Source organism: Parus major, chromosome 17, assembly GCF_001522545.3.
Source record: "Parus major isolate Abel chromosome 17, Parus_major1.1, whole genome shotgun sequence".
Lineage (NCBI taxonomy): Eukaryota > Metazoa > Chordata > Aves > Passeriformes > Paridae > Parus > Parus major.
The window spans coordinates 5,477,390-5,502,927 of NC_031785.1; the positions used below are offsets into that span (position 1 = coordinate 5,477,390).

At 51.7% G+C, this 25,538-nt stretch overlaps 1 protein-coding gene and 1 long non-coding RNA gene across 10 annotated transcripts; one reads left to right on the forward strand and one right to left on the reverse strand.

Moving 5' to 3' along the window:
* The first annotated feature begins 309 nt into the window (after nucleotides 1–309).
* On the forward strand, nucleotides 310–24,152 carry SH3GLB2 (SH3 domain containing GRB2 like, endophilin B2). Of its 9 annotated transcripts, XM_015645100.1 has the most exons (13): nucleotides 310–439; nucleotides 8,253–8,394; nucleotides 8,678–8,806; nucleotides 9,502–9,635; nucleotides 10,107–10,199; nucleotides 12,035–12,046; nucleotides 13,888–13,950; nucleotides 17,913–17,936; nucleotides 20,360–20,449; nucleotides 20,652–20,752; nucleotides 21,242–21,256; nucleotides 21,833–22,094; nucleotides 22,748–24,152. In XM_015645100.1, exons 1-13 carry the CDS (start codon nucleotides 377–379, stop codon nucleotides 22,853–22,855), a joined length of 1,236 nt encoding a protein of 411 aa, XP_015500586.1. In that variant the 5' UTR covers nucleotides 310–376; the 3' UTR covers nucleotides 22,856–24,152. The 9 variants fall into 9 exon arrangements, with proteins under 9 accessions (XP_015500586.1, XP_015500589.1, XP_015500591.1 ...); XM_015645103.1 differs by lacking the exon at nucleotides 21,242–21,256; XM_015645105.1 differs by lacking the exon at nucleotides 13,888–13,950.
* On the reverse strand, nucleotides 1,378–16,781 carry LOC117245221. Its single transcript, XR_004499658.1, has 2 exons — nucleotides 16,151–16,781; nucleotides 1,378–5,724 (listed from the first exon to the last, which is right to left on the reverse strand). It is a non-coding gene; the product is annotated as an uncharacterized LOC117245221 (long non-coding RNA).
* Nucleotides 24,153–25,538: the final 1,386 nt, after the last annotated feature.

The following is a 25,538-nucleotide window of genomic DNA, read 5'->3' on the forward strand; positions in this document are numbered from 1 at the left end:
AAAGCGGCGACTCCGCCCCCGCTCCCATTCCAGCCAATCAGAGCGGAGAACCTCCCGCCGCCGCGCCAATCGGAACGCTCCCGGCTCGGGGATGCGGCGGCGAGCGCGGAGGAGCGGCACGGAAAGGGACGGGGCGCACGGCGTGAGTTCCTATTGGCAGACGCTGACAGCTCCCCCACCGCCGCCGCCGCCCTTAAAGGGGCCGCGTCCGCACCCCCGCCCGCCGAGGCGCTGCCAGTGCACACGGACCCTGTAAGAACTGCCAGCCCTTTTAAGAGGCGCAGAGCGGGCGTCACCCGGCGCTATAAAAGGCGGTGGCGCGGCGGGCGCGGTGACAGCGGGGGCGCGGCGCGGCCGGGGGATCTCCGGGGCCGCCATGGAGTTCAACGTGAAGAAACTGGCGTCTGACGCGGGGGTTTTCTTCTCCCGCGCCATGCAGGTGAGGTGGGGCGAGTCTTCACGGCAGCAGCACCGCCCGGAGGCCGCGGGGTGGGAGGCGCGGGGGATCCGTGGGCCCAGGCCCTGGCGGAGCCGGGGGGGGTTTGCTCGGCCCCGGGGAGGCTGGAGCGGGAGATCGGAGCTGGGTGGGCCTGGCTGTGTGAGCTGGAGCCCCCGGAGCATCACCTCGGGATGTGGGGCTCGGGGTGCTGGGGCAGGTCCCAAGGGAAGAGCCCCAGGGATGGTGCTCGGAATGGGGAGAGCAGTTCGGAGGGATGTTTATGCCTGGCGTTTGCAGACCTCAGAGAAAGCTGTGTGATCTGGCATACGGCTGCTTTGTCCGTGCCCAGACCCACGGGGAAGGGATGCAGAGCTCTGGAACAGCTGCCCAGGGAAGCCGTGGAATCAATCTCCCACTCTGGAGATATTCCAAACCCACCTGCATCACCTGCTGCAGGTGACCCTGCCTTGGCAGGGGGCTGGGATGGGATGTTCTCCAGAGGCCCTTCCATCCCCAGTCATCCTGGGATTCTGTGGGATGGTCCCTGTTGGAAGTGTCCTGCCCCTGGTCCGCACTTCAGCCCCAGCGGAGCAGGAGATCCCAGGCCCTGGGAAAACCCTGGGACGTTCGGGGGATGGGAAGGAGCTGCTGGGAGCGAGCAGGTCGGGCCTCACGGGGCTGCTGAGGCATCAGGACCACGAGAGGAAATGGCAGGAGCTGGGTCGGGGGGGTTAGATTGGAATTAGGAAAAGGTTCTTTTCCCCAGGGCGCTGGACAGGCTCCCCAGGACAGTGGTCACAGTCCCAAGGCCTGTAGAGCTCAGGAAGAGTTTGGACAACACTTTCAGGTGTGGGGGGATGCTTGGGACCAGTTCTGTGCAGGGCCAGGAGTTGTACTTTGATAATCTTTGTGGGTTTTTCCAACTCAAAATATTCTGATATTCAAAAACTTGAGATCAGGAGCTTCTGGGGATAAAGTAACTCCCCTGGAGCTATGAAGAAATTTGGGTACACATGAGCAGCAGAAGTGCAGCAGGTGGTGAGATGGAGCCGCTGAGTGTATTCATTTCTTGGGCATGACTGGAAAACTGCTCTTGTTTGGCCAGGAGAGGGGAGAGGCAGGTCAGAACCGCTTGGGATCCTGCCTGGAAAGTGAGGTCCAACTGGTGACTCCGGGACTGGGCTTCTTACTCTGCCTATTGTGTGGGGGCTGGTAAACAAACAGAGCAGAGCTGGCTCGTTCCAGACCTTCTGTGCAGTGGAGTAATTCTGGCTCTGTTGAGGACTGGTCTCCTGTAAGCAGATATCACCTCCTGTAACCATGCCAGTGAGTCATATGTTATGAAAAAGGGAGATATTAACTACAGGTGCAAAATAGGGAGCAGATGGGAAGCCTAAAGATGCTGTTCTTGTGCAAATGACCTTGGATGCAGAAGAAATGCTGGGAAGAAATCTTATGTTTAGAAGCTTTATTGTAAGTCTCTGATAAATGTTTTTTAGCTCCAAGGCGTAGGAAGGAGACAGGCCTGGGAACAGTGTCTGCACACAGTGATTCCAGAGCAAGGAGGCGTTTATAAATCGTGGCTTCTGCCTGCTACACCTACTCCACTGTCTCGTACATGAATATTCATATGCCTAATTACAGTAGTAATTTATTGAAACCAAATGAGCACTGGTACTTGTGGACAGCAAGCAGGTGTGTAAGGAGAGGGAACTGGAAGGAAAGAGATCTCTGAGGCTGAAAACCACCTCATGAGGGGTCAGTACTGGAGGAATTCAGAGTTTTTGGGTGCCCACAGAGCCCTGGTGTGGGTGAGCCCTGCCCCATCTCCCCCAGATCCAGCAGTGACAGCTGAGGTCTGCTGTGGGCAGTAAGGGCTGTGTTTGTAGCACTCTTTAGCAGTGCAAATCTTCTAGGGTGGGAATAAGCTGTCTAGAAAAAGCTCTTTTCTGTAGCATTTGGAGCTGCTTCCTCCAGCTCCAGGCATTTAACAAAGTGATGTTTTACTGGAACTGCAGCAACTGGGAGATAAATGGACTGGCCATTTTGTGCTGTTCCACTCAGGCAGCATTAGCTCCTGCTGGCTGGCAGAGCTGTCTGACCAACACAGAGGAGCTTCACTTGAACTGGAATTAGGGCTCAGCCTAAAGGAAGGGAAAGGAGACAGGGCATGGTCAGCACAGCACCTCTGGGCTGGCTCAGGGCAGGAGCTGGTTTGAAACCCGTCAAATATAACCCTGTGTAGGTGCTGGAAGAATGATTTTGGACTAGGCTCCTCGTGACAAAAGAACCCCAGTTAAAACAGCTCAAACCCACTGCCTCCTTTACGTGGCTGTTCCTTGCTCAGGCTTCAGTGACAGGACTCCTCCAGAAAAGCAGAGAACACAGTTGGGGTGGGAAAACAGTGGACAGCTCTGGTACCCTGGGAGTGGGGAATGAGCTTCTAAGCTTGGGTAGGCGAGAGCTTGTGTAGGATTCAGCATTCACCTGAGCATGGCCTGTATGGACACTTGCACTGGCACCTGCAGCCATCAGATCAGTACTCTGAGGGGATGCAGCACCTGCAGACACTCCTAACAGGTCACTCTTCATCCTCACTTGAAGAAGGGCCTCTCTCTTTGATCAGGTGCACCTTCCAGTTATCAGTGAGTGGGTCTGATCCCAAACCTTGGCCAGTGGAAGCTGTGTGGCCACACATTGGATGTCTCTGTTTGAGATAGGCTGTGAGCCAAGCTCTTCCAGAGAGGTCTGGAAATAACTGTAGGTGTCTGTCTTTTGTCAGTTCTGATGTAAACAGGCTCTGGGTGAAGATACCCAAGTGTGAATACAGCTTTTGGGTGCTTATCCCCCACTAATGTCATTAGTAAAACATCTAGAGGCTGATGTACTCTAGCTTGAAGCCCCTGCAGACAGACAGACTCCCCCAGCTCCCTGAACTCTGGTGATAAAATAGATTTTTATCATTAGCAGATAAAATAAACCCTCTGCTTGCTGACCTTATTAGTGTTCATACTTTAAAAGTTGAGACAGCAGAAGGGGACCCAAGGCAAGGACAAGGTCTTGGTAGGGACACAGCCAGGACAGCTGACCCAAGCTGCCCAAAGGGATATTCCATACCACAGGACATTGCTCAGCAATAAAACCTGAGAGAGAGGAGGAGGTGGGACATTTTATAGATCACTTTTGTCTTTTGGAGTAACCATGACATGTACTGAGGCCCAGCTTCCCAGGAGTGGTCTCACATCACTTGCAGATGGGAAGAAGACAAGAAAAATCTTTTGGTTTCTTTTGCTTCCACACACAACTTTTTCTTGATAATCTGCCTTTATCTTGAAATATTTCCAATCTTATTTTCAACCCCCTTGTTCTGCTGAGGAGAGAAATGATAGAAAGATTTGGTGGCACCTCACATCCAGCCAAGGTCAGCCCACTACCACAATGTTTTTCCTCTCCTAAATGCTGTGCTCATGAGTTAACCAAGCTGTCCCTGTTAATAGCTTCCTTCTGTCCTTTAGCATAGTTTCACTTGGCTCCCAGCCTGGTTTTCCTGACTCCTGGTGACCAAATACTTGGAGCAGACTCTCTATCTGGTCCAGAGTTGCTCAAAATCAGGTAGTTTTCAGCTGCTGAGTGACTGTGGCTTCTTTCCTACTGCAACCTTGTGCAAAGAGGGAGCCAGACTTGCTCAGCTGTGTTGTGCTTTGGATCACCAAAAGAGCAAATGTTACTGTGTTTTGGGCATTTTGAGCTATTTGGAGGCTTTGAAAAACCCCACAGTCTAAATCTACTGGCAGGTACAGGAGGCTATTCCTCATTTAAATCTCCTGGCCCTGGTTTGATCTTTGTAATTTAAAGTGGGAAGTCATAAGTAACATCCAGTTGGATAAAATGGGGACCCTGCAAGAGGTACAAGGGCCTGAACTCTGCCACCAGATCCTCTGCAAGGGGGCTGCAGCCACCCTACCAGAGATCACAGGGCTGGGGTTTTATTCCCCTGACTTAAGGAGAGGAAGGTGCTGATGCTTTCACCATGGGCTATTTTAAAGCCTACCTCTGATGTCCTTTAATCACAGGCCCAGCCTGTCTGATCTGTACCTTTACTGCAGCCCCCTCCCCAGCTCAGCACTGCTTGCTGACCCTCCTGACATCCCAGAAGTGTGTCTGCCAACTCTCTTGGGGGAAGGGGCTTTTCCCCAAGCTGTGAATGCTTAGGGCAGCTGCCCTAACTGCAGTCCAGCATGCCTGTTCTCCTTTTGGGCCTGTGGCCCAAGTGCTGCTCTCCTGCTGGGTCACCCTGTTTGCCCACCTGGGCCCTGATAAAGCATTTCTTGTTCCTGCTGGCCAGCCAAGCCTCCCAGAGGAAACCCAACCTTTGGCTGAATTATTGATGTCCTGGAATGCAGCACAGCTCTTTTCTTCCTGGAGAGTGAGAATGGCACTGACAAAAGGCTGTCCTGCATTATTAAGCACCTGCTCTGGGTCAGCTGCAAGGATGTTTCCTGCAGGGGAACAGCCTCTCAGCACTGAGACCTGGCTCATGATCCCAGGATGCAGATCTGGGAATTGGTTCAGGACTATTGACCCAGTCCTCAGGTTCTAGAAAACAAAAGGGAGTAGTTCTGCCATGGCAGGATGGAGGAGCTGCAGGTTCTTCTCAGCACTGCAATTGTCTGTGCTTTGCCAGCCCTGTCTCTCTCCTGGGAGATCTGCACCAAGCCTGTAAATCAACTTGACAAAACAAAGTATCACTCCCATTTGTGGCAATCTGTTGTAAAAGACAGCAATGCTTCTAGTCTGGGAGCAGCAAGATATAAAAAACTCAAAATCTGTCTTTTTAAAGTCAGGAGGCTTGAAGGTATGATTGGTTCATTTCTCCCACATCTCTTGGTGTCACAATGAAATCTTTTCAATCAAATTTCTGGGTTACAAAAACAGATTTTTAGGAACAGAAATCCTTTACAGGGGGGTTCTGCCTGAAGTGCTTGAGTAGCCCAATTTCATAAACTGCTGTTCTACCCTTCTTTTCACTGGGCATCCAGGTAAGAAGGGACCAGCAGCTGAGACCTGTTGTAACCTAAAATCTCAGATTTCCACTTGCACCAGACAAAAAAAGAGCCAGCTCATAGATCAGTGTAACTTACCTGTAATCTCCTGTGCTGGCTGTGATTCCAGGAGAAGCACAGATCTCATGGCAGGCTGCTCCTGCAGCAGGTGTTGCTGCTCTCCTTGCATTTCATGGCACATCCCCACTACTGCTGTGAAGTTGGCTGGGTTCTCTCCTAGGTCTAAAAAGTCACATTAAAGGTCAAATTGAGCTGGATCAGTGACTCTGTGCACAGGGAGGAGGAGGAGGAGGTAGCACTGGGCAGGGATAGCCCCTGCAGTGAGGGCTGGGCTGGGCTGGGTTCAGCACACCCAGCTCCTGGGCAGGGGTCAGGGAGACACTGAGGGAATGAAGTGTCAGTGGAGTCACAGCCTCCCGTGCCTTGCACCCGCTTCCCGACCTTCATGCACTCCTTTCCAAGCCTGAAAGAAAGCCTGAATAGGAGGCTGTTTTCTGGCCTGACCCTTTGGAACCAGGGGCTGTGACTGAGATTCCTGCCCATCCTCCCCTTCTGGCATAGCCCCCAGGCTTGCTGTGATCCTGGTGCTGCCCCCAGCCTTGTCACAAGACAAACAGCTTTAGTGCCTGACTTGAGAGAAGAATTGAGTTTCTGAGTTATGGCAAGTGCTGAGCTGTGACCCCTGCACTGAGTTACACAAAACAGCCACAGAGGACAGTGATGCCAAAGATGTCACTTGCTAATAAAGCAAAGGACCCCAGAGCTGGAGTGGTTCAGGATAGTGGCAGTAGCACTGTGGGGATGCTGAAGGGCTTCAGCAGTGATCTGGCACTGCAGCAATGCTGTAAGAAGCTGACTCAATTCAGCTAATAAGAAGCTGGGTTTAGGTTTGACAGCTTCAGGGCAGATGCTGATGCAGGATAAGCCTAAACTGCAGGAAAAAGAGCTGGACTTGAAAGTGAGATGAGGTCTCAGAATGCTGTCTCAGAAAGGGGGTCGAGAGAGACTTATCTTTGCATCAAAGAGTCTTGGCTTGTTTAGGAAAGATCTTAAACAGATGACTCAAGAATTGGTGCCAAATACCTGGGAAGTCCCAGTTTGCTGCATGGCAGTGACTCAGCCCAGCCTGGCAGAGTCTGAAAACAGCCCTGGGCTCCCAGCAGTGACAGAGGAAAGCAGCTTCAGCCACTGAGAGCCATGTGTGATCCCCAAAGAAATCACAGACCAAACAATACACCTCTCACCCTGAATCTGCTTTTACCCTTGTTCAGCAATGGCCAATGGACCATGGCAAGACCTAGGTAAAATTACATGCCAGTAACCAGGACTGCTGCAGGAGAGACCAGGACATGATCCCTGTCCCTGCAGCTGAGGATGTGTCCCCACCCACATCTGGCAAAGCACTCCACTGGCTGGAGCTGAATGGTGCCAAACAGGTCGCTGTGTAAACATACCTGGAGGGCTTGTATATCTCAGACATCTGGTAACAGGACTCCCAGGGCTGTTTGCCCCTGCTCTGGGCTCTCCTTATCTCACTTTGTTCCCAGCACTGGCCTGGGTGGGAAAGGAAATAGCTGGCCAGGAAGCCTTTCAGGAAGGGCAGCAGACACCAGATCAAGATCCCATGGAAGGGACATCTTGGCCCATGTAGAGCTGAGCTCTGCTGTAGGCAAGCAGAGAGGAGAAGGTACCAGTGGTAAATCAGACAGGAGCTGCATTTCATCTAAGAGCTTTAGCCAGGCTTTAATCTTTGTCATCTGTGCCAGTATTGCACAGTACCATGTCCTGATGACTCAGCAATGGCATCAGAGACCATTAACAAGGGTTAAGGGACAGCTGGAGCCTCTGTAGGGTCCCAGATAGCACAGCTGTCCAAAGGGTCTTTTAGCATGATCCAACAAGATGCTGGTTCTGTCAAGAGCAGGGAATTGTGCTTAAAAGTATAGTGAAGTTGGCCAAGTTCACTGAAAGGAGCAAGTGGGAAATGAGGATGGGACAAGAGGGAATGGGCTCTTCTCTCAGAAATCCCTCAAGGGAGCACTGGAGGGTGTCCAGGCCATCTGAGGCTGCATCTCCAGACTGACAAACCTGGTCAGATGTCACTGCCCAGCATGAAAACACTGGAGACTTGCACAGCCTAGTTCTCCCTGCTGCTAATTTTAAACTTAAAAGAAATTGCAGAGGGAGGGATTGTCCATTGCCAGTATGAATCTGAGTGCTGAGAGTTGGACAGTGCTATATTTCAATTCCCTGCATCAGAGTGTGTCCCACAAGAGTCACTTGCTGGAAGTGGTTTTATCTGAATTCTGAGTTTGAGCCTCCTGACTTCAGGTGGTAGTGACATTATTCCTGACCCCTTGGGTTTGCAGGACACAGTGTTGGTCAGTAGGAGATAAAGGGATTTTGCACCTTCCCTCATGTGAAGGTGTGGAAGCCACGTGCATATTTAAATAGATCCCTCACAACTAGAGTATTTTTGTACTAGACGTTATTAAAAGTTACTTATTTTGGAATACCTCTCAAACCTGGAGTCCATTTTTAGCCCAATCCTTGTTCTACTCTTGGGCAAAAAATTTGCCCTCTTCCCCTGAAAGATGCCCAGGAAAAGGAATGACACCTTGAAGGGTTTTTAGCTCTATTCTAAGGTAAATACACAAGACAAAAGCAGCTTCACTGTCCCTTGCTAGCTCTCTAACACACTGTAAATTTGCATTGGAAGAACAGACCTAATGACTGCCTTCCTCCTGCAGTTTACTGAAGAAAAGCTGGGCCAGGCTGAGAAGACTGAACTCGATGCCCACTTTGAAAACCTCCTGGCCAGGGCAGACTGCACAAAGAACTGGACAGAGAAGATCTTGCGTCAGACCGAAGTTCTGCTACAGCCAAACCCCAGTAAGTCCAGCTTCTAAGGCTTGGAGGACAAATGTCACTTGCAGCTCAGTGCTGGAAGACATGGCCTCTGGCAGAGAACCCTGTGGAGTTCCTGGGGCTTGGGAGAAACTTGTATTTGCAGGCCCTGTCCTTCTTCCCTGCAAGGCTGAGAGCACCTCCCAGCCTGGCAGTGCCTGGGGCAGGGACCTGCTGTCCAGTGCATCACTGAAGACTGCATGGGGTGGGCTATCATGAATCCCAGTTCAGGGACCCTCTTTCAGCCTCCCTGGTGTCCCCATTCCAGGTGCCAGAGTAGAAGAGTTCCTGTATGAGAAGCTGGACCGAAAGGTGCCCTCCCGGGTCACCAATGGGGAGCTGCTGGCACAGTACATGACAGAGGCAGCCAACGACTTTGGCCCAGGGACACCTTATGGTAAGTTAGCTGGCTAATGGAGGAGTCCTGGAAATCCATCCCTTCCCAAGAGAATATCCCCAATACTGTTTTGCATTGAGATGTGTGAAGCAGGCTCATTCCTGACCACACAGAGCATCTTTCTGCTCTTAAATCCTCACAGTTGTCCCTTCCTGGGGGAGTTTTGGGCTTCTTTAAGCAGCACACCTGCACAGAGACACAGCCTTCACTTCCAGCTGTCCTTGCTCCTGCCATGAGCTTTGTTCCTGCTCTCCAGATCAATAGCTGTTCAATAGTGAGTCCTGTTACAGCCAGAGCAGCTGTAACTGCATCTATAGCAAACACTGCCTAATCAACTCATGTTTTCTGCTCTGGTGCTTTTTAATTTGCTGCCCTGTTCCTGTGCCTCTGTTTTATGAGGCAAAAAAGGATCGGTCTGCGCAAGCTGGTAGAGCAGTAAAATACATCAGTGGCATAAGTGCCTCAGCAGATAGATAAGATCAGAGCTGCCCTGGGAGCAGTGAAGAGATGCCTCAGGCCAGCAGCAGAGTGGGTAGGGCTGGAGCTGCTGTGGGACAGGCACGGTCACCTTGCCCAGGCCAGGGACGGCTGTGCCTGTGTCCCCAGCTCTGCAGTGTGGCAGCTCCAGGTGAGGTGGCTGAAGCCAGCAGCATGTTAATTGGTTCCTCTGGAGCTGAAGGTTCCTGTTGTTGCAGGAAAGACTTTGATAAAAGTTGGAGAGACTCAGAGGCGCTTGGGTGCTGCAGAACGAGAATTCATCCGCTCTGCCTCCATCAACTTCCTGACGCCACTGCGCAACTTCCTGGAAGGGGACTGGAGAACCATCTCTGTAAGTGTGGGAGCAGGGAAGGGGAAGCTTGTCACGTCCCTGGAGGCAAGGAGGGCAGGGGGAGAGGGAAACAGTGCTAAGAGAACCCCTTTTCTTTCCCTGTGATAAAGGATGACTCCATACCTTTCCCCTTAAAGAATGCAAGGATGATGGAGTTCTAACCCTAGATCTGCTCAGGTTCCCCCTCTGATAGGGAAGAGTTGCCAGGTGATGTGGATGAGGAAAGTAACTCATTCCCCACTCCTGCAGCTTGTGGGCACCACCCAGCACAGGCTGCCATTTCCAGGAGGTTATCCTGTATCCCTGGCAACCAGCCCCAAAACTCTTGCTAAGGAGACAAGCATAGCAACTGGTTCGTTCTCCCTGGCATGTTTTAATAAAGAAATAGATTTGATTCCTAGGTGATACCACAACCCCTCCTCAGCCCTGCTTCTAAACAATGTGCTCTGACCCAACTCCTGTCCCTTCCAGAAAGAGCGGAGGATCCTGCAGAACCGACGCCTGGATCTGGACGCCTGCAAAGCCAGGTTGAAGAAGGCCAAAGCTGCCGAGGCAAAAGCAGCGGTAACTCCTCCCCTCATTTCCCTCCCTGTCCTGGTGGCCCCAGGGCTTGGCTCACATGGTCAAAAAATTAGGTTACCCTGCTGTGTCCTGTCTCTGGCAGGCAGGGATGGGGGGAGTCCTCATCTGGGATGGAAGAGAACTGGGAGCAGGAGCCATGTGCCTGTTTATGAGATGTCCTCCCTTGGGGCAATTGTTGAAGCAAACAGTTCTGAGCTTCTGGAGGCTGGAAACTTGCACTTGTCCCAGGCTCCTGTCTCCTGACTGATCAGGGTTGCTGGATGAGTTGTGCTAGTCGCTAACAGGCTGCATCTTCTGAGGACTTGCTGATTTTCACAGGGGGATCTTAAACCAAGCCAAGAGAGAGCTGAGCTGGGAGGTGCACAGGGCAAAGGCTGCTGGAGCTCTGCAGCAGTCCCAGCCTGTCAGACTAGTTAGGATTCTGCCAGCTCCCAGGCAGGAGTGCTGTGGGAGCCTCTAAGGGGTGGCCAGGGTCAGACTGGCTACCAGGTCTGTCCCTGAGCCTCTCTGCTCACTCAGCTCATGGTGCTCTAGTTACAGGCTTATCTTGCTTGGCTTTGGGGAATTCATCACACTGGGCACTGGTGGGTTCCCTGAAGGGCCTGGTTGGAGCTGGTTGTCATCCTGTAGAGCTCTGGCTGTTGGCACAAGGACCTGCCAAGTTCTGCTTTTGCCTTTGGGCCAGGAGCTCAACTGGCAAATGTGTGCAAGTCAGAATCAGGCAGTCCTTGTCAGTCAGTTTCTGGGATACACGGGGATACCAGCCCAGCTGCCCTGCTATGAGCCTGTTTCTAACCATCTGCCAGCTGGGCCTCTGGCCTTGTCTCTCTTGTAGCCAGTTCCCAGCTGTTTTCCCTTTTCTCCAGCTCCAGTTACATCCAAGGCAGATGGGGAAGCTGTGCTAAGCTCAGCAGCCTCCATCAGTGGGTCTGACAGTGCTCAGGACAGCTGTGAACAGAAGTAGTAGCTGCCCTTTTAAAAAAGCCTCTTCAGTCAGGTCCCCCAGATCCTCTGAAAGTAACTTCAGTGCTTTCAGTACCCCCATTCCCCTTCTGGAGGGGACAGTGCCCCCAGTCTCAGGGGGAACTGGTGGCCACTGCTTTATCTCTAAGCTCAGATGAAAGCAGGAATTCAGATTCCTGAATTCACTCCTGTGCTTCCTCCCTTCCCACCCTCTTTACCTTGCAATAAGGAGGTGATCCCGAGGCCTCTCACCTGCACACACCCCCCTGGTTTAGGGACTCCCCTGTAGCTGGAAAAGAAAAACTTTGTTTCCCACTGGAACTTTTGGGGTGCCCCAGGTAGGTGCAGAGCCAATCCAGGCTTTCCAAGGTGTCCTCCCCAAGCCAAGCCTCAAAGTAGCAGAGTGGCTGAAGAACAAATTCAGTTGCTGCTGTGGGGACCCATCTCTCACCCAGCTCAGCTTAAAGGTGGCGTACCTGGGCTCTGGGTGCCTTCCTGACTGCTGGATGACAAGGTGGAAGCTCCCAGCAAAGGGGAGAGCTGCTTCCCCTGCTCTAAACACCTCATCTAGATCACAGCATTCCCTGTAACGTGCCTGGAGTCCTGTGTCACACCTCCCCATCCAAGCTCAAGTATCCCAGCTCACCTCTCTCTTGCTGCTCTTCCCCTCTGTAGCAGATTCGTGTTCCCACAGCTTCTGTCTCCTGATCCCCTCGAGCGCTGCTGCCCAGACCTGTGAGCTGCTGTGGAGCACCTGGGCTTGTGCATTTCCCACAGATTCTGTGCTTTGTCCTTCCTGTTGATGCTGTTTTGTTTACTAACCTTTTTGTTTTGTTTCTTTGTAATTTGCTCAGTGTGAGGGAGATGTGAGTATTGATTGTGCTAACAGTGCTGTGATTATTTTTTTCTTCCTTTAACACCTCTCATTGTCTCTTTTCCATTTTTAAAAAGAAAATTCATATCTCCTTTGTCCCATTGGGACTGGCCCTGCAGCATGTTCTGAGCGTGATCAGGGCTGTGGCTGCCTGGGGAAGGTGCTCCAGAAGGATGGGAGTGTCAGAGACCTGCCTGCAGCCCTTCTGGAGCACCCCTCAGGTCCATCCACATTGCCTGCAAGCAGTGCTCAAGAGGGGCAGGGGCTCCCCTAAAAACCCCCTCGGGCTCCTCCAGCTGTGGGCAGGAGGAGGTGGGCTTGGGTGGCCAGTCCCTGTCTGGGAGGGCAGCCCAGAGACAATGACAGGCAGGATGATTCATTCTGGTTGTGCTGCTGTTCTGCCTCTTTTCCCCATTACCAGAGTGGAAGGGGGAGGGAGGTGGGTCCCTGTTGACCACTGCTTGCAAATACAACTTCTCCATGCACAGAAGTACAAGAGAAGCTTGCCTCCTTCATCCCATGTGTTGTGACTAGTTTTGGGACTCCCTGGAGACCAGGGAATGGGAGGAGAGGTTTCTTCAGTTGATCTTCAAAAAACAAAAAGCATAAGCAGCTATTTCTGTGAAACATCCTTTCTCCCCCCAGGGAGGAGTCCAGCCTACTTGTTCTGCTGGTCCCAGACCTCACTGGTGCATTTTTCTCCCTATGTTCAGGTTTAACTTGCAATAGGAATTGCTCCTCCTTATTCCTTCCTCCAGCCATCCCTAAAACTCTTAAATGGTATGAAAAAAATAAAAATAAAAATAGTTGGGACTGCCTGACTGCTCTTCCACACACTGGTCACTCATTCCAGCCAGCTGCTTGGGGCCCAGCAAAGTGGGTCAGTGTGTATAAGTGGATCTGGGTGACTGCAGAGAGATTAACCTGGGGGAGAGAAGGAGGGGCCTGGGGGGATTAAGCCAGAGCTGCAATCCAGCAGGACTGTGCCAGCCCTCCACAGCAGCCACTGTGCAGTAAGGGCTGACCAGGAGGATTCCTGATGTCAGGCAGCTCCTTGGTTTGTCTCTAGGTAGTGCTACAGTCGAAGGCCATGCCAGGAGGCTGCCTGGTCTTAACTGAATAAAAGCACCACATTACGTGGTTGTTAATGAGCCCATAACTCATTAACAGTTAATGTGTGGGGGTGGACTGGATCCATTGCAGTTCCAGTGAGGAAATCTGTGGAGTGTTCAAGTCTTTGTGTCCCAGGGCAGAAGTTTAGCTATGGAGAAGGTGGTCTGGAAGTTTCCTGACCTCTGGGATGAGAACTCCTATTCTGCCTTTGGTGAGACCTGGCTTGGCTAAGCCATGTGCCTTCCTGAAAACAGCAGATCTGATCTGGCTCTGTTAGGAGGAAACAAAGCTTGGAGACAGTGAGAGCAGTAGAAGGCACTGTGGAAGGAAACACTCCTACTTACAGTGACTGTAGGCAGGAGACAAGGGGAAGGGAGGGACTGAGCTTAATGCAACACGAGCAACCTGCTGCTCGAAGGGAATGGGAATGCCTTTGGGGTCGTGCTCTATGATACCTGTGAGTGCAGAGTTCCTGACACTAGGAGTGTCTGCTGTACCAGGTGTGACTGCACAAGCCAGTCCACCTCCCAGTGCACAAGCCTGGCCTCCACACACCACTGCTGAGATGTCAGGAGCCCTCCCTCCTGCCTCTCATCAGAATCCAAGCAAAGCTCCCAGCACAGGCAGGAAAAAAGTAGCTGGTCTCTTGTTCCACCCAGTGCCCAGTGACTCCTGTTGACTCCTCTAGTGCCTTGTACATGACACTCTATTCCCCCCCAGGCTGTGCCTGACTTTCAGGAAACCAGACCTCGTAATTACGTGCTCTCCGCCAGCGCATCAGCGGTAAGATCACCTCCTCCTGGATACTGCCTCCTCCTGGATATTGCCTCTCCAACCTCTTCCTGCCCCTCTCTCTACCTGACTTAAACTCAGGCCTAGTGCTCTGCTGTTTTCAACATTTTAATGTGACATGGTCTGCCCAGGGTTCCTCTGACTCAGCCCTGAGGATTCACATCACCCCTGTGGGGGTGCCTGCTCAGGGTCTGGCCCTTTGCAGCTGGCTTTGCTTTCCAAACCAGCTTCCTGCCAGCCCTCTTCCACATTTCTAGTGGGGATCTTCTGATGGGTTTTTATTGCTAGGGGAGCAATTGAGAGGAACAACTTCCAAGAGTGACTTTTCTGGATGGTTCCAGCTGTACAGTGGCAGTATCACACTGCCTGATCTGTACCATGGTGTCAGAGGCTTTGAAGCTGGTCAAGAGAAGCAAAGGTGGAGGAATCTCTCTGCCACCAGTGTCAATAACAGTGGAGGTTTGTCTATTCTGCAAACAGAGGTTATTTTATACCATTTCATTGTGTTGGCAGCTGTTCCACAGCCAGATGTGCCTGGGGTGGGTGAGCAGCCCGCTGTGTCTCCACTCGCACTGAGTGGTTGTGGCCAAGCAATTGACTTCCCACGCTGTTCATGGCTCCCCACTGCACAATGTCACATTTCTCGTTAAAATGTTGAAAACTGATCATCTTGCTTCCTAACTAGCATTCAGAACAACACTGATGCCTGCTAATAGAATAATCTGGGATAAACAGAAAGTGCTGGGGAGTGGGATCCCCAGCTATGAAAAAGGACAGCCCAGCCTTCATTGAAACAAAAAACACTATGGAAACAAGCTGGATTTGGTCAATGGGAAACCCATCCCATTTGGAGACAGAGGTGTGTCTGAGCTGACAGCATCAGTGTTAGTTCCTAGGGGGATCTGTCCTGACCTTCTTGGAGGGTGATGCTGGGATCAGAAATAGCTTTGCACAATACCTGGAAAACGATTTCCCTCGATCCCAGGCTCAGTGATGAGTCCTGCAGAAGAAGCTGAGATTGGTGAGGCTGCTGCAGCTGCTCTGTTCTCTTGTCTCCTAGTGCAGCTCAGAGCCAGCTTGTGGCTCTGGATTTTCCCTTGGGAAGGTCTGTTCCAAGGGACTGCAGTTAAGTTCTGGGAGACCCAGGAAAGATAAACTGGGCTTTCCCTGCCTCTGAACAGACCAGGAATAAAGCACACCTGAAGACAAGCATTTGTACAGTGTGCATTGGCACCTCATGGAGTGCCCAGACGCTCAGCTGGACACATTCTGCCCTCACCAAAAAGGACCTTGGTCTGCTTCTGCTCTATTGCAAAGCTGCTCTGGGGAGCAGGTGCCACATACAAGACCATAACAGGAAAACAGATTTTGTGAGGTTTTTTAGCCATCAAGTGTCTACCCTGGGACATCTGTGCCTAGTTCAGTGCTCCCTCATCAGGCTCTGCTGGTGCTGGTGGCCCTGGGCAGCAAGAGCAGAGCTCTGGGAGCAGTCCTGCTCTGGGAGAGCAGCCAGCACTGACCTGATTGGGTTTGGTGATTGCACAGCAGGGCCTCCTACCAGGAGTGCCTGTGGGAAATGTGCTGCTCCCTGGCTCTGAGCAGGCAAGGCTGCTTTGCTGCAAGCTCTCAAATCCCAGCATTCATCCCAAGGGGTCAGGCACTGCAGCAAGGTAGGAGCTCTTCATCCTGTTGCTCTGCTTTTCTTCCAGGCCAGAGTCCTTGTGCTACTTCTTAGTGTGCACTGACAGTGCAGAGCGGTGGCTGCTGCTCACCTCGCTCTTGAGCTCGGCTCCTTTCTGGAGGGAGGGGTTGGTTATGCCCAAGGTAACAGCTTTGTCTTACAGGTGAGCAAACAGGTCAGCTCTCTCCTGGACCACACGCCCTCAGCAGGGCTGATTTGGATTCTAAATTTACATTGTTGGTTTTTGGAGAGGTGGATAACATGGTGCTTTTATTTTTTTCCCTTCTGCGACAGGAGGGCTCAGATGGAATTAAATCCAAGAAAAAAAGCACCTCCCTTGTTTTGAATGAGTTGGAGGCTGAGGAGCCATTTCTCCTCTCTCCCACACTGACCTTTTGTTTTTGTGTAAGAAGGTGTACGTGAGCTGTGCAAGCCTAAATATCCCTTTCTCTCAGACCCTGCCACGTGCTGTACTCCTAGGAATGATTCCAAGAAAAACATATTGGGTACCTTGACGAGGATTCCTCTGGCTTGAGCTGGGGTGCAGGAAGACAATAGCAGATTGTGGCCTTTTCTGCTCTCTGAGCTGTCCAAAAAGGATCCACACAGAGTCTTAGCCCAGGGGTAGATCTGGGTAAAGCTGGCCTGTCCCAGAACACCACAGGGTCAGTTCTGGAGGTGACACAGCAAAGGCAACAGAAGAGAAACAAATCTGGCTACAAATTCGATGGGTGTTGCACTGATTAGATGGGGTTGCCATGGTTTAAGTACTGTCCACATGAGGAGGAAGGCCTGGGATCAGAGGGGAGCTTCCCCTTGTTCTTATATTAAACCTTGCTCCAAAACAATGGGGGTGTGCTGGCAAAGGCCTTGTGCCACAGAAGCAGCTCAGAATCTGTTTCTCTGCTTCCTGTAGGATGTTCCCACCACCTCCTTCCAGAGTAGGAGCTCTTAGAAGGGGAAGGGATTTGTGTCCCCACACATGGCTGGAATTGGCCAGGCCTTAATCAGACCAGTTCCTGATTTGCAATAACAAAACATCCCCTTAAAAGTCAAAGAAAACATCCACCTCAGCATCCAGACCAGTACCATAATTCACTCAAGTAAGAGATGCCAATCATGGAGCAGGGAGCAATCCCATGAGCCTGACAAAACACCTTCCTGCTTCAGCCCCTCCCCAGTGTGGCAGGTCCTGGAGGTACTCCTTATATTGCCTGCTGAAGTCTCTCTGCACCTGAGGGCAGTTGGTGAGCAAAGCCCAGCTGGGAGAGCCTGGTCCAAACAATCTGCTCTCCCTCTGATGCTCATGTCCAGCACAGGTGCCCCCAGTGCAAATTCAGCTGTGTCTGGTGACCTTCCCTGACCTGCAGAGGTGACACTGGGTGGGGAAGCTGAGCTCCACAGGGTCACTCCCTTGGCCCCACGGGTGTGGGTGTTGCAGGCAGGCTGCTGTGCTCCCGGATCCAGGGGGATTTCACCTTGCCAGGAGGACTGAGACAGACTGAAGAAAGGCCAAGCCAAGGACCTCTGGAAGGATCAATGTGTTTTTCTGCCTCCTCTTTCCCTTTGCCATTGCTGTGTGTGACTTCTGTTCATTGTTTCATGTCCTGAAGCCAGATCCCACAAGCAGCTGGAGGTGTCCAGTGTTCTGCTACCTCAGGTGTGCCCCTTGGATGAGGAGAGTAGGAAGGAGAATAGGAAGGAGTCATGTGATGTTTTGCCTGGCTCAGAGGCAGCATCCAGCCCCTGTTTCCTCCCTGCTGTGGCTGAACTGGCCTGTTGGCAGTGCAGGTGGGGTGGGTTATCCCCTTTCCCTGGACCATGGGTGAGGAACACTGGCCTCTGTGTGGCCTGAGCTCAAAAAGCTCGCTTGGCTCCCCACAATCCTAAAAGAAAGGCTGTCCTTCAACACCAACCTGTACAGCTTCAGCAAAGGGAGCCTTGCTGTGCAGAGGACTCTGCAGTTAATCCTGTTTTTTTCCTGGAGCCCATGGAATGCAGTGGCTGTAGCAGCGCTGGCAGGGAGCAGAACTGGCGTGCTGCTGGCTCTGGTGGCAGGGACTTGCTCTCCCATTGCAAAACTGAGCTTGAGGGTGCAGGAATGAGGGGAAGGGACATGGATCTGGCAGCTGCTGCTGGGTGAAGGGCTGGCTTGTCCCTGGAGTTGGCCTGCTGTGTCCATGGAGCGTCCCTGCCTGTTGGTGTTAATGCCGCGCGCTTCACGACGTCTCCAACACTGATCTCCTTTCCTGTTGCTCTGTGGCCCCTACAGCTTTGGAGCGACGAGGTGGAAAAAGTAAGTACCCAGCTGGAATTGTGCTCAAACCTTCTGGGGGTGTTCAGAGGATGGGGGTGCTGAGGAACCCTTCCTGCTCACAGGCAGGGAGGATCAGGGCCCATTGCTGTTGTGTGCCCCAGCCCTGATCCCTCTGTGTGGTTCAGCTTGGGATGAGCCGTGGGCCCGTTGGCTGTCCCTGGTGGGAGACACTTCCCCAGCATCCAGGTGTGTGTCTGTGCTAAAAGGAGGCTCAGAACCCTGCACTGTGTGACAGGAGCAGAGGTGATGCTTGAGGTGTGACCCAGCTCTGCTCCTGTGGCCAAGGCTCTGGTCCTCCATGTGCCCTGGGAGCCTAATGCATCCAGCTGGCTCCACACAGAGCTGGAGCAAGGACAGAGCATTTCCTGTGCACAGCTCCAGCTGCTGCAGGAACCAGCTCAGTCAGGGGGAGGTTTGAAGCCTCAAGGAGTTGATTCTCTCTGGTTGAGCTGCACTTATCCTCCTGATCCATGGAGACTCTGGAAGAGAAGTGTGACTTGTCCATGATGGAGGGCTGAGACCAAGGTGGGCTCTGTGTGGAGCTCCAGCACAGCATGGAGTGTCCAGCAGAGACACCTGGGATCCTGTCCCTTTCACACCTCGAACACCCCCAGCAGGCATTGCCATGAAGCCTGAAGTGCAGGGTGGCAGAAGTTCCTGTGTGCTGTGCATGGCAGCAGCCTGTTGCTCCAAAGGCATCTGCAGAATGGACTGGCTGTTCCTGACCCAGCTCTTCCTGTTTTTAAATCCTTTGGTCCCTCAACCAAACAAGCTGGCTACAGTCAGCCATGAGCATGCAAGGATCTGTTCCTCTCCCCTCTCTCCTCGGGCTATTCTACTTGGATAGACTGAAGTATGTAAGTGTTGAAGTTCTCCATACCTTGGAGAAGCACAAGACTGGAAGGGGCTTCCCAGGTCACCATCCAGCTCTGGCTTTATAGGAAAATACATCCTGCAACTTCTCAGAGTTGGCAGGGAGAGGCAAATCCCAGGCAGCACCAAATGGAGCTGGGTCTGCTTGGCACAAGTCTAAATAGCTCTGAATACTAGAGTCTCACTCTGTTTACCAAGAATCTCTTGGTGTTTTGAAGGCATTGCACTGGTATTTCCCCCTTCTCCTTTAAATAATCCCCTTTGCACAGAGGATGCGAGAAAATAGATCAGTTGAGTTGTAGCTTAAAATAGACAAATCTGATTAAAAGACAGTCAAAGCATTTCTTTGTTGTGGCCTGGCTCTACACTGGTAGTGCTGGTACCAGATGAGAGCTGTGCTGGCCCCATCTTGTCCTGCTGGGAACACTGAGTCTCCTCTGGGCTCTCCAATGATGTGGCCTCTGCTCTGAGACTGACAGCCTGGGTGGATCAGCCCTCTGGGCTCAATTCCACACATGTCAGCCCTGTGCCAGAACGGTCAGGGCAAACCCCTGCACCAGGGCAGCTCTGATGGCTGCATGCTCCTGGAGGAGGGCAAAGGGTTCTGTTTCCAGTGAGCTGGAGATGAGTGGGTGTCACTCTCCTGTGACCGGTCACAGCACATCCCAAAAGGGCACCAGCACTGGTGCTGCATGCTGGAGAGAACACGTGGGGATGCTTGTCACCCCTTTCCATCAGCAGGAGGGAGAGCCAGCAGCAGAGCACTTGGCTGCTCCAGCACTTCTGGAGATCCTTGTCAGGATCCACCTGGCTATTCTGGTACTGCAAAACTGCCCCAGTGTAAATGCAGTGTTTGGTGCGGGGGAGAGATGGGTCTCCACTGTGAGTCTGTCTCTGAATTCCCAATGCCTGCTGTAGACCTGCCAGCTATTCACCAGTGTTTCATTTCTCCTAGCTCAGAATCAGTAACTAGCCCCAAAGGAGAGCCTTGGGTAGAAAAGCTGGATTGGGATGTTCATCTCCATTGCAGATTTAATTAGCAGCAGCAGTTTGGTAATGCTGCCTGGCCTCAGCCTTTGTTCTCTGGTGTTGAAAACAAAACCACTGCACTTCCAGAGAGAAGCCTAGGGAGGCTGTGACATTCCTATGCCTACAGGTGCAGAAACGGGATTAAAGGGATTGGAGCTGCCATGGGACTGATTTCTCACATACCTCGGGATTAACGAAGTCCCCCCATTTTCATGGTCTAGTCTTGTGGGAGTAGGAGCTTCCATGCATCAGTTTTGAGCTGCCATGCCATCACCTGCAGTGATCCAATGTGGAATTAAGAAGGAATCGAGCTGAAATACAGCCAGAGGTCTCTGGCATCCCAACCCAGGGTCTCTTTGGGTTGCTGCTCAGTGTCACAGCTGCAGGTGGATCCTGCAGCAGCTGTGCCCTGCTGCCAAAGGGGGGTGTGGAGGTGGGGGGCTGCAGAAGCAGCACAGGGTTCCTGCCTTGTGCTGCCTGAGCCCCCATCCTGTTTGCAGGCGGAGCACGAGCTGAGGCTCACACAGACCGAGTTCGACCGGCAGGCAGAGGTGACCCGTCTGCTGCTGGAGGGGATCAGCAGCACACACGTGAGTCCTCCTGGGCACCCGGGGCTGACAGGGCCTACAGAGACTCTTGGCTCCTGCCAAGAGGATTGTGGAGTCCTGCATGTGGAATACAGGTAGAAGAGGTGGTAAATTTGGGGCACCTCAGGGGAGCAGTAGCTGCAGCAAGAGAGTTTCTGTGCCTGGCAACCAAACTCAGTCAGGCTGCTGGTCCTCATCCCTCCAGGTGAATCATCTTCGCTGTCTCCACGAGTTTGTGGAGTCTCAGACCAACTACTATGCTCAGTGCTACCAGTTCATGCTGGATCTACAGAAGCAACTGGGCAGGTAAGAGAATAGACTGCTTTTACTTCTCTGAGGGTTATTGATCTCCTTACCCCCAGCTCAGGGCTCTTTCCCCCTCCCATGCTGTAATGTTGGGCAGAAGTTATAAAGTTCTCTCACTGGAACTTGATAACTCTGACAGAGTTCTGAGTTTACAGAGTGGTGACCATTCTTGGTGGTGGTGGTGCATTTAGAGTGGGTTTTGCCATTGGATTTTTACATTCCTCTCAAAGCACAATGGCCATGGGAGTTTGAACATTCTTCCTCTAAATTAGTTAAATCACACAGGACTCAAATTCCTGTTGCCAAGCAATGAGGCTGAGCATACTCTGCTGCAGCAGAAACAAATCCCAGATTCCATATTCCATGCTGCTGGCTGCACATCCCATGGGGTGGGCTTGGATGTTCTGTCTGCTACTGTCTGACCAGGAGGAGCTGTTGCCTCTGCATGCTCACTCACACTCCTGTTCCATTCTTTTTCCATGCCTGCAGCTCCAAAGGAGAAATGTAAGTATGATACTGGCCAGGAGGAGCTCTGAGGGCTCTCCCTCCCTCAGTGACTCTGGGGTCTCCCTGTGATCACTGCCAGGACCAGAGCCATATCCCCTTAGAGAACTGAGCCTGAGCTCCATTCCATCTCCCTCTAGAGAGCCTGGGAGCCTCCAGCTGTGGCATCCAGTTCAACAGTGTCAATGCCCATCCCTTTCCAGAAGAATTAACAGGCAGAACAGAGTGTGTGAGAGCAGGGTAAGGACACAGCACAATGGACCCAAACAGAGCTGAGAGCAGCACCTGCCTGCCCAGCTGCCTCTGCAGTGTCACACATCAGTCTGGTACTCTGCAAGTTGGTGAAACAGAGCACTGGAGTCAGAATAGGCAGCCAAGTGTCTCCTGCTGCTCAGTCTCAGTTCCTGAGAACTGAGGGTGTTTCCCCACTGAAGGGCAGTGTGGCAGTGTTACAGCTGGGTATGTAGGCTGCAACTCTTGAGCATCATCTGTGCAGAGCAGCTGCTGAAAGGAAGAGCTCATTGGGGTTCCTCAGGCTGGAGCCTCACTGAACTGTGCTTTTTTCTGCTGTGGAAGATTTTCAGGCACGTTCGTAGGCAACACAGAATCCGCATCTCCCGCAGCCGCTGCCTCTCCTCCAGCTGTTGCTGCTACCACGCTCCCGGCTGTGCCTACAATTCCAGTGGTGCCCACAATTGTTGGGGTGCCCAACACCGTGGCAGAGGGTGTGCTGAACCCCAATGAAGTCAAACCTCCTGCCAGTGGGACACGCAGGGCCAGAGTCCTCTACGACTACGAAGCAGCTGACAGCACCGAGCTGGCACTTCTTGCAGATGAGGTTGGTGGCTTTCCTGAGAGTTGGATTTGGCTGTAAGTGCCCAGTAGCCTGTGGTGTGCCCAACAAGGACTTTGGCTCCTTTTCCTGCCCCTAAAACTTGCTTTATCAAACTAATAGAGTCTTTACCTGGATATCAGTATCTGCTGAATTGCAGTTGTGCTCACAGCCATTTACTATTCAACATCACCCAAATAACTCCAACTGTTGAAGCCCAACTGTACCCAAAATAAAACACTGCAATACTCAGTATCATCACTGTGACCCTCAAATGCAGCTGCCTTATCCAGAGCCATGGGATAAGATATTGGCTGGAGGCCTGCTCTAATCATGCTGAGAAAAAAAAGAAAAATCAGTAAGTTGGACACTCTTCTGTTCTCTAGACTGAACTTCTGTATTCAGAAGGGGTGACATAGCAACATGTAAAGTCAGTTTGGAGAATGAAAAAGCATTCATTCTCCAAATGAATCCAGGGACATCACTGGGCAGTTTTCCATAGATTTTGTGTTAAAGCTGCAGATAGCTCCAGGGAAAGGGCACAAATGCCTGCTAAATGAACTTCAGGAATTACTGTTCTTTCAGTCCCCATCTGACTGAACTTCTTGGCTCTGTCTGCACAGTAAGGTTCTGTCTAATGTGCTGTCTTCTCTCCCCAGATGATCACTGTGTACAGCCTGCCAGGCATGGATCCAGACTGGCTTATAGGGGAAAGAGGGAACCAGAAAGGGAAAGTTCCTGTCACTTACTTGGAACTGTTAAGTTAAATATTAAGGAAGAAGAATGTACAAGCAGAATGCACCCCTCATCTGGCACTTCTAATGCGGATTTCCTCATCCGAGACCATTGCTCTCTTCAGGGTCGACACTCCATTGCTAATATGGGAATTGTGGGAAAGAAGTGGGAAAACTGTTATGGTGAGGTTTGGGAAAGGGTTGATGGCACCCAGGACTGAATTTGTTACCTACCAGTGCAGCCTGCTTTGAGGTTAGTCCCAATGGCACAAGATTCCTTGATTACTTTTTCCCTTCCCTGCCCTAGTCTTGTTCCTCACAGTGAGGAGGAGCTGTGTCCCTCAGCAGCTGCTCACCAGTTACATTTCCCTGGTGTGGGTTAGTGCCTGTCTGCCCCTCCTCTCTTCTCCAGCAGCAGAATTGCCCAAATCCAACCATTGAGCATTCCAGTAGGGAAGTGTCCCACACACCCCCTCTGACATGTCCTGGTACATAAGGCAAGGCTGCAGTTCAAATTTAGGAGCCTGTTAAAGCCACCCACCCTGCTTACCTGGGGGAGACCAGCAATGCACAGCTGGCCAAGAGCCATAATCACTGTCCTGGGGCCTGGAGGCTCCCACCTAACCCTTGTCCCCTGAAGCTGGAAGATTTCTTTGTGGAGACCAACCTGCTACCATAGGGCCTAACCCCAAACCTCCGTGCAAGGGACCATGCATCTTGCTTGCATTTCCTCTGGGAAATTGCTCTTGGACTGCAAAGTTTACAAGCCTTTTTACAAGCTTTGCACCCTGTGTTATTGTCCAGGCTTTTCTTTCAGTGTGTCTGTCCAGGCATGTTTTAGCCTGACTTTATTTCCACCCTGAATCACTGGTTTAATGAATGTTTCCCCTCCCATGTCAGCAGTGAACAGACTTGGTGCATCCTAGTGCAGAAAGGGACAGTCCCACCTGCTGTGACCCCCAACAAGGAGCTGTTCTTGGCCATACACACACCATGGCCCAAGCTGTCCTTGAGGGATGGGGTGGTTCAGCTCAGGTGTGTGTTTGCTGCTCACTCTAGAATGAACTCTTAGCTAGAGCTCACCTAAAGGACTTCCACATGATGTGTCACAAGTTTTCCACTCAAGCTGGATGGAAGAGAAACTCACCTGCACCAAGCTCTGTTCACACCCTTCCCCTGGGTATGTCAGAACTAACTTTGCTTGTTTATTGATCTTTTGCACTTTCCCCAAAAGTATTGTGACCATTCTAATGTAACAGGACACTGAGCACCTGTGTTTGTGGGGCTCATGGGTTTCAGCACTTATTTGCCAATAAACAAACTGCCTGACCTCCTGCCTCAGCATCTTCTGTGGGCTCAGGGCTGTCCTTGCTCCCCAGCCACAGGGCTGTGGGGACAAGCAGGGAGACAGAGGAAGCAGCTCAGGTGAAAGCTTCAGGCTTGGAAGCTGGGGTTAAAAGCAAAACAAAGCTGCTCATCCTTCCTGTCCCACCTGACACTCCCAACACACTGTCAGGGCCTTGTGGTTCCTTTCCCAGCTGACACATCTCAGTTGTACTACAGCTTCAGGGGCTCTGAGAAACAACAGCTCCTCCTGCATCTGAAGCAAAAATAGAGCAGCAGGATGACTTCAGCTGCTGAGAGACCCAAGTGCTATTCTAGATCTAACAGACTTTTTTAGTTGTTATGGAAACTAGATCTGCTGCTAATCTAAAATCCTAAAGTCTCATCCCTAACACCCAGCTTGCAAGGAACTCCTGGGAAAAGCAGCTGGTGAAATGCTCTATAATGCAGCATTAATAATGCTTGGCTGTTCTAGTTAGAGAGAACAGGGAAATCAAATGATGTTGCTGTTCTAGTTAAGTTCTAAAACTGCCAGGACCATCACTCTCATAGTCCTGATCCATTACAGATCTACTCCTGCCTATTTCCCTTCCAGCATGTGTATTTTCCCTCAGGCCAGTGACATCCCCGTTCCCCTGTTATTCCTCTCCTTGGTACATTAAAGAAGCAGCAGCTTAATGAAGCAGAAAATGGTCTCTTCCCTCAGAGCAGCCAGAAGGAATTCTCTTCCTGGCACCAGCACTCTGTTCCCTTTGCAGCAGGAAAAAAAGCACATGGAAAATAAATTGCTACTCCTGACTCTGACAGGAAGGTGACACCTGTGCTGCTTCTCTGCAGATGTCTGGATCCCCTCTGTGCCTGAGGGACAGGGACAGGTACGACCCAGGACTGAAATGCTGCTGTAGCTCCAAAACACACGTAACCAAGAGCATCCACTGCTTTTGCTGTCTGGCATCAAGGGCTCCTGCCAAGCACCACCAACTCACTCTGGTGCCAGAATAAACATCTAGAAGAATCCATTCTTGTTCAACACCAACACAGTGATGAGCACACTGCGACTTCCAAAGCCGTAATAAAAAGGAAAGATCCTGCTCAGAGCTGTCAAGTTCTGCAGTAACTGAACTTGCTTAGATGGACCAGATTCCAGCTTTGCTTCCCCTCCCCTTGGCAGCCCTCATCCATTTGCTGTCTCTGCAGTTGTTCACCTTCAACTCTCCATGGTCACACCCAGTTCCCCATGGCACAAAGGGTTTCTGGTTACAGGCTGCCCCACTGAAACACCGTTGGGTTTTGGACTGTCACACTACCTCACAAGACCCTCTCCCTTCTACTTTAAGACTTTACTCCAGCCAGTTCAAATCCCTCCAAAGGC